The sequence below is a fragment of the Phacochoerus africanus genome, chromosome 6, assembly GCF_016906955.1.
Source record: "Phacochoerus africanus isolate WHEZ1 chromosome 6, ROS_Pafr_v1, whole genome shotgun sequence".
In the NCBI taxonomy this organism is placed as follows: Eukaryota; Metazoa; Chordata; class Mammalia; order Artiodactyla; family Suidae; genus Phacochoerus; species Phacochoerus africanus.
In genome coordinates, this window is record NC_062549.1 from 92,298,560 (window position 1) to 92,306,935 (window position 8,376).

At 45.2% G+C, this 8,376-nt stretch overlaps 1 protein-coding gene across 1 annotated transcript; it reads right to left on the reverse strand.

Annotated features, from left to right (window-relative positions):
* Positions 1-962: 962 nt before the first annotated feature.
* Positions 963-6,807, reverse strand: LOC125129489 (T-cell surface glycoprotein CD1b-1-like). The gene is made up of 6 exons (XM_047784225.1): positions 6,657-6,807; positions 6,135-6,401; positions 3,670-3,948; positions 3,173-3,451; positions 2,726-2,819; positions 963-1,259 (listed from the first exon to the last, which is right to left on the reverse strand). The coding sequence occupies exons 1-6, from the start codon at positions 6,715-6,717 to the stop codon at positions 1,238-1,240; spliced, it is 1,002 nt and encodes a 333-aa protein (XP_047640181.1). The 5' UTR covers positions 6,718-6,807; the 3' UTR covers positions 963-1,237.
* Positions 6,808-8,376: the final 1,569 nt, after the last annotated feature.

Sequence of the window (8,376 nt, forward strand, 5' to 3'; positions counted from 1 at the left end):
AAAAAGCCAAAGCTATAACTGGAATGGTAAAGCACAAATATCAAAGTCCTTGAGAGCAAGAAAAGCCCTCTTGGGCTCTTTTGCTTGACTACTTAACAACCCAAATTCAGTATTACCCATCCTGCCTCTCACTGATTCTCACTAAAAAATGAGAAATGGGATTTTTTTTTCTTCCCTGCAATCTACTGAGTTCCCAGGCCAGTGATCAGATCCAAGCCACAGTTGCAACCTACACCACAGCTGTGGCAATGCTGAATCCTTAACCCACTGTGCCGGGCCGGGGATCGAACCTGCATCCCAGCCCTCCAGAAATGCCATCAACCCTTTTGTGCCACAGTGGGAACTCCAAGGATCATTTTCTGATGAATCTTTTTACATAAATGATAATTATAATATGAGCTCAAGGGGTTTTCTCCAGAGGAGATCAGGGCAGAGACAACAAGAGTATGATATTTTTGCCATGTGAGAATATTTTAGTAGGAAAGTCCGGAATATCAATCAGAGAGGAAAAAAGAAAGGAGATGATTTGGGGGAAAAGACCATTAATGAGGCAATTTTATCAACTGAGATTCTTTTACTAAATAAATATATGTGCAAGTAAGAGATCTTGCCAGAATCCACTTAGAGCAAGCCTTTCTTCCAAGGAAGTTATAAGTAGAAGGAAAAGAAAAACAAAAATAACTGCCATGTAGTGGGTACACAGTTAAGTGGATCTCTGCATGGCACTAGTCAAATGAAGATTATTCCCCTTGTAGCACTAAGTATGTTTCCTCGAGAAAGAAGCATCTCAGCTTCTCAAGGAAAATCCTCCAGGCAGAGACAGAAATTACGATAAAGATAGTCAGAATCTTGGCAAATACAACCATCTCAACACAATTATAGTTAGCTCACTTTGAGAAGAGATACTTCAGCAGAAGCAGAAAATAAAGTTTTAAAATAAGAAGCCAAGGGGACATCACCAGTAAGTCTTTACATTATTTCATTTATTCCAAGGAACATTCTTTCTCACATCTGACATCCATGAAATCCAAGTGGACCCTATGATTGATATCTCCTTATAATAAATGTGCAATTTTCAATTATTTTTCTGCTAGCATATGAATTATCATTTCTCTCACAGTCTCTAGGAATTTGATTTGATTAAATATGGTGATTATTTGATGAAACATGTTAAGATTGATTTCTGTGATGACAGCTTGAGTTTCTGGGATCCTGGAAAAGGAGACAGGGTGAGAGCTCACAAGACACTCTGATATGACCTGTTAAGAACACAAACAAAAAAAAAATTTGTTCCACATAAGAGATATTTGTACACCCATTCAGAGCAACATTATTTAAAAGGGCCAAAAAGTTGGAGTTCCCATCATGGCTCAGTGGTTAATGAATCCGACTAGGGACCATGAGGTTGCAGGTTCGATCCTTGGCCTCGCTCAGTGGGTTGAGGATCCAGCATTGCCATGAGCTGTGATGTAGGTTGCAGATGCAGCTCAGATCCTGCATTGCTGTGCCTCTGGTGTACACCGGCGGCTACAGCTCTGATTAGACCCCTAGCCTGGGAACCTCCATATGCCGTGGGAGTGGCCCTAGAAAAGACAAAAAAAAATAAAAATAGAAATAAATAAATAAATAAAATAGCCAAAAGGTAGAATCAACACAAGTGTCCAATAACAAATGAATGAACAAAACAGCCCTAAAAAGGAAAGAATGTCTAATACACACTAAATGAATTATGAGGACTTTAAGAGAGGTAGAATCAGCCAGTCACAAAAAGACAAACACTGATGATTCCACTTATTCAAGGCCCTAGAGGAGTCAAATTCACTGACTACATTGAACTTTCTAGTAGAATGATGGTTGTCTGGGCCTGAGGGAGCAAGGACTGGGGGAGAGGGGTGGTTTAACGGGTAGAGAGTCTTAGTTTTTCCAAGATAAAAAGAGTTCTAGAGATTGGTTGCACAAAAAAGTCAATGTACTTTACTAAACTATAAATTTTAAAATGGCTCACTTGGTTAAATTTTATCATATATATATATATATGTTTATATTGCATTTTAGGGCTGCACCCTCAACATAAGGAGGTTCCCAGGCTAGGGGTCAAGTAGGAAGTGTAGATGCCAGCTTAGGCCAGAGCCACAGCAACTCGGGATCTGAGCCACATCTTCAACCTACACCACAGCTCACAGCAACACCAGATCCCTAACCCACCAAGTGAGGCCAGGGAGCAAACCCACGTCCTCATGGATGCTAGCTTTGTTCGCTAACCATTGAGCCATTATGAGAACTCCTTACCTCGTGTATATTTTACTACAATTTTGAAAAAAAAGTGGAGTTCCCATCATGGCCCAGTGGTTAACGAATCTGACTAGGAACCACGAGGTTGCAGGTTCGATCCCTGGCCTCGCTCAGTGGGTTAAGGATCCAGTTGCCAAGAGCTATGGTGAAGGTCACAGACGCGGCTCGGATCCCGCATTGCTGTGGCTGTGGCATAGGCTGGCGGCTACAGCTCCGATTGGACCCCTAGCCTGGGAACCTCCATATGCCTCGGGAACGGCTCTAGAAAAGGCAAAAAGAAAAAAAGGAAAAAGATTTACATACAGAAGGAAGTTAGGAAGGAAGGGGCAAGGTCTGGTGGAAATAATTGGGGTTTAAAATGGATGTGATAGGTAAAACAGAAAAGAGGAGTGAGGGGATGGACAGAAAAAAAAGATTAAAAATGAAAACTCACCAGCGCCTCCAATACCATAATGCAAGACATATTAAAAGGATCAAGAAGGGCACTATTATGGCCAAAACTATCAAGGTGATGGAGGTGGGGTGTCCTGGCAATTAGAAGAGGACATGTCACTTCAAACCCGTTCTCTCGTTCTCCTGGCCTTTCCTGCCACCTGAACGTTAGCACCACCATAAACCGCTTCTGATGCACGAGCATCTCTGATTCCTCTCTCGTGTTCCCAGACATTATATACTCACATCCACCCTTTGCCTCTCCCTCCTGTCCTTCATCCTTAGCTCTTCTATACCTTAGATAACCTATTTTTATTCCTCTTGGGACTGGATTTCTAGAACTCTCTCCACTCCTCTCCTCTCCACTCCTCTCTTCCATCAAATCCCACCCCTTCCCCACTGCCTCCTGCTTGAGGACCATTTCTTCCCATTCCCAGTTCTTTCTCACCCCAGTAAAGGATGATGTCCTGGTCTCCTAGGCTGCTATGCTTCACTCGGCAACTCAAGCCAGATGCCTCCCCAGCCACCACATCCAGGGTTACTCGGAGATACCACGTCCCGTCTGCATGGGGCAGGATGTCACCTCGCTGAGTGCCAGGCTGCTCCTGCTCACCCCGCATCCACATCACCCACACCGGTTTGGGGTAGAATCCTGAGACGTGGCAGACGAGCAGCAGACGGCCAGGTCCAGGAGTGGGGCCACTGGACAGCCACGCTTCAGGCTTCACTGGGGCAGGAAGGGGCAGTGAGAGTGTCAGATTATGACTCTAGTCTAGGGCATAAGGACTCAGAAACCCACAGGATTGAACAGTGACCCTTCCACTCCTGTGGCAATCAAATAATTGATTGACATGCCCCTCTCTTCTTAGGGACCACCTACCCCAAGTTTAAAGAAGGTGGTGGGAAGTGAAATAGAAAAATCTTAGGGAGAAAAACAGGACTAACCTTGCCTCTGTAGTTCTGCCTTCCCTGCATCAAGGACACCCAAGAGATATCGAGGACAGGTTTCTGAGAGGAGTGTCTCAATGATATCCAAGATGCCTTGGTACTGAATGATGAGTGCACAGAATTGCTGGGCCTTGCTGCCTCCCTCTGGGGCAGGCACACATAAATTATTCTTGAGGCTCACAAAATCCAGTCCTCCTAAAGCTCCCCTCAAGAAGCTACTTATGGCCTTTCCAGGATGCAGTTCACAGCCTGCTGTACCCTGGATCACAAAGGGGTCTGGATAGAAAGAAAACAGAGACAATGTGATTAAAAAGCAAACAAGAAAGAAAGGGGTGGGGAAAGGATGTAGGTTGTTTTTGTTTGTTTGTTTGTTTGTGGCCTTTTTTAAGGCTGCACTCGCAGCATATGGAGGTTCCTAGGCTAGGGGTCCAATCGGAGCTATAGCTGTCAGCCACAGCCACAGCCACAGCCACAGCCACATCCATGGCAGGATCCGAGCCATGTCTGTGGCCTACACCACAGCTCACAGCAACACTGGATCTTTAACCCACTGAGCGAGGCCAGGGATCGAACCTGCAACCTCTGGGTTCCTAGTCAGATTCATTTCTGCTGCACCATGACAGGAACTCCAGGATCCAGGATTTGGGATTCTGTGGAGACAAAGTTCTGAAATGTGGAATGATGACCCCAAACCAATTGCGGTATTCAGAGACTTTTCACAAAGAAGGAGATTGGGGAGATGTGTGCATGTCATAAACGGTGGAGATGGCTGTTGTAGGGATGTACAGTAGGCAAGAGGAGGAAAGGGTAAGGTGTGCTGGAGTCAGGAGTGCAGCATTCCAGGGTGAATGGGAGAATCACGCTGGGAGAAAGGATCAGGCACATGAGGAGGTGGACTGGAGGAGGAGGAAGTCACAGTCAGTTCGTTCAGGCATAGGGTAGGAGTGAAACCAAGCAGGACCTCGCGGTCCTTCCCCCACCATATCCTCTGCCTGCCTTTTGTCTGTAGAAAAACTTTAGCCAAAGAACAATTCTTAATCAGATAAATGAGAAAATACAGAAGCAAAAGAAAATAGTCAAGCAAGACCCAATAGTAATATAGTTTAGTCACTAAGCAAAATCAGGGACTTTTAGTTCCTCCTCAAGGGCTATAGATAATATTCTGGGCCATATCCTGTGAGCTGTCTCCTGTAGGTGCTGAAACCCCCACCAGGCGAAAGAAGTTAACTACATGATGACCAAACTGTAGCCATGACATAAGCAGCCATGATTCCAAGAACTGGCCTTAAAGAAATGGGGGAAAATGACCCTGAAACTAAAGAATAACTACTTGCCATAATCAATATGATGCTGATCTGACTACCTACCACATGACCAATTTCCAGATGACTGTCAGAGCTGACTGCTGTTTCTGCCTGTACGCCTTCCCTCCACCTTTCAGAGGTCTGGCCCACTGGGTGTCGGTGGGAGGATTCGGACTTGGACAGGAATCCATACTTCCCCCAAGCCCCAGAATCCAAAATAAAGCAAACTTTTCCACTAACCTTGCTTCTTTACTGGCTTTAGACTGGAGAGAAGATGGACCCCACTTTTGGCAACAGAAGTGAGGAGTTCTTTCTTCAAGTTTAAGTAAAGCAAGTTAAGCACGAATAAACCAGGAGATGGTTACTAAGGAGAACCTCTATCACACAAAAGTCCAAAAAACAGGAATAATCTAGAACTTGGTGGAGGTGTGGAGTCAGAGTTGGGGACCACTCAGGAGAAGTGTGTGCACATGCAGTTTGGTGACGTAGGAGGGAGGGGACCAAGAGCAGAGGAAGGAATAGCTGGAACCAAGAGAGAGAGAAAAGTACTTGAGAATCACCCCAGATCAGAGGACTCTACTCACATTCTTTTTTCTTTTCTTTTCTTTTTCTTTTTCTTTTTTTTTTTTTTTGTCTTTTTATGGCCACACCCACAGCATATGGAGGTTCCCAGGCTAGGGGTCTAATCGGAGCTACAACTGCCACCCACAGCCGCAGCCACAGCAATGTCAGATCCAAGCCGCATCTGCGACCTACACCACAGCTCACAGCAATGCCAGATCCTTAACCCACTGAGTGAGGCCAGGGATCGAACCCGCAACTTCACGGTCCCTAGTCGGATTCGTTTTCACGCGCCATGGCAGGAACTACTCTACTCACATTCTTTTTTTTTTTTTTTTGTCTTTTTGCTATTTCTTTGGGCCACTCCCATGGCATATGGAGGTTCCCAGGCTAGGGGTCTAATCGGAGCTGTAGCCACTGGCCTACGCCAGAGCCACACCAACACAAGATCCGAGCCGCATCTGCAACCTACACCACAGCTCACAGCAACGCCGGATCCTTAACCCACTGAGCAAGGGCAGGGACCGAACCCGCAACCTCATGGTTCCTAGTCGGATTCGTTAGCCACTGCGCCACGACGGGAACTCCTCTACTCACATTCTAACTGGAATTCCTTGGCTTTGTCCTGCACTTCACGAGTGAATCCAATGAAGTAGACTCGGAAGAGGTCCACAACTTCAGTCACCTCCTCATCGCTGAAGTTGCCCTTGGACCAGGACTTCAGGAAAATGGCAGTGCCTGAGTCACTGTCCCAGCCATGAATCTGCAAGTCACCCAACCAGCCTGAGCCTTGGTTTTGTGCCCAGGTGCTATTGGCATAGGTCGAAATCTGGATGACATGGTAAGAAGTTGGCCCCTGGACAGCTGTAGGTAGTAGAAAGATTAAAATGGGTGAGGAAAAAGAGAGAATCAGGATGGAATGAGAAAGAACCCAGAGTCTGAACAGCAACATCCCGCCTGGGACATTTATCTGCCCCAAGGCTTCTAGCTCCATCCCCAATCTCCTGAATGGGAGAAGAGGGCTGGAGACAGGAGAGCCCAGACCCTTAGTAATGGGTACAGCCTACCTTTATCCAGACCCCCTGCTCCCATGCTGGGAGCTGCCAAAGTTACTCTTACCATCTTCACTGTCACCCCCTGGGATGATAACTGCCAGCAATAGAAGTAGCAGAAGCAGCATGTCACTGTAAAACTTCTGACTCTCAGAGCTGGCGTCTGATCTCTAATTTCAGCAAAGCATTTTCTCAGTACTCTATACTGACTTCCTCTCTCTTCCAGCTGACAAATCTCTTCCTCACCCACACTGCACATCCCAGCCACTATGTCTCCCACAGTTCTGGGCTCCCACTCCGCCTTTCATTTCCACTTCTGCCCTCGACATAGAGATTTTTTTCTTTCTTTTGAGGGCCACAACCACAGCATATGAAAGTTCCCAGGCTAGGGATTGCATAGGAGCTGCGGCTGCCTAGGAGAGACAGAAGTTTTACAGTGGCACTTTTTCACCAAAAGTTCAGAGATGTTTGTCCTAAGATGTCATCTGCAATCTTCTCTTTGTGTGTGGTTGGCAAGTTTGAACAGTATATTTAGCATTCACTGAGTGAAATATTTGGATTCTAATCAATCTGTCAGCTTTAAGGGTAATTCTTAGATTTCCTCCATTTGGGAAAAAAACACCCAATTTGCATAGATATGTAGCATCTAGCAGAAATGTGAGAGTAAATGACCTCAAGTGTAAGAGGTTTTCACTAAAACGTCCTATTTACATAGATAAGAAATGGCAAAATGAGTAATGTTAACATCCTTTATTCCTGGAAATAAATCATTAACAGTGTTAAGAGTAGCTTTTGTCCATGATCATTACTGCCTAATTGTGAAATCCAGAATAACTCTCCAAGTTCCAAACCAAGTTTGAACGATATTCCCAGAATCCCACACATAATCTAATCTAATCCATTTTGTGTGTAACAGCCGCAGATGACAGCAGAGACACAGCATTATCTGCCTTTGCATCATTACATTTCATCATTTTTTTTTCTTTGTAAGCCGTAGGTTTGGAGTAGGACACCCTCAATCCAGTGTATTTGATGTACGTTAGATCCACTGGCAAGAGGACATTTTAAGAACTTGGCACATGCAAGCATAATGAGTAGATTAATTCTCCCACATAGCAAATACAGTGTTGATGGTGACATGGTGACAACGGGAAAAATAATACAGTTAGCCTCAGAGAGAACACCAAATGGATCAAATGCAAGTATCCACGAGACTGTGATGTACTTTCACAGAGAGACAGGCTCTGAGGATCAAAAAGCACTTGAGAAAGGTAGATCCTGAGAACCACGGCCCCATTTCTGGGAGCCATACCCTGAAAAAGTGCCCTTGTGCTCCTCATACCATCATTGCTATCACCATTACTAACTCCTGCTTGGCTGCAAACTTGGCTGGAGGCACTAAAACACTCACTAGGATGTGAAGATGGGGGCCAGGAAAAGGGGCGCTCAGAACTAAATTTTTACAGCCGCCCTTCCACCACTAAAACTAGGAAGGCTCCTCTCCCAGTGGCCCATGCCTCCAAAACAAAAGCCTGAGTGAAAACGAATATATCAAAATCCCAATTACCCTAATCAAGAGGCTCAGAAGATGAGGTCCTGCCTTTATTAGTGAAAAGTAGAGTGCAAGAGTAGAAAATAAAAGGTGAAAATTTATCTCTGGTACCCCCCAGTTCCCTCAACAATAAATAGAGAAATGTCCTAAAATCTACCCCCAAAGCAAAGATACACATCTTGGATCCAAAGATAACATTTCTGCAGACCTGAGGCCAACAGAGGACCTTTCACTG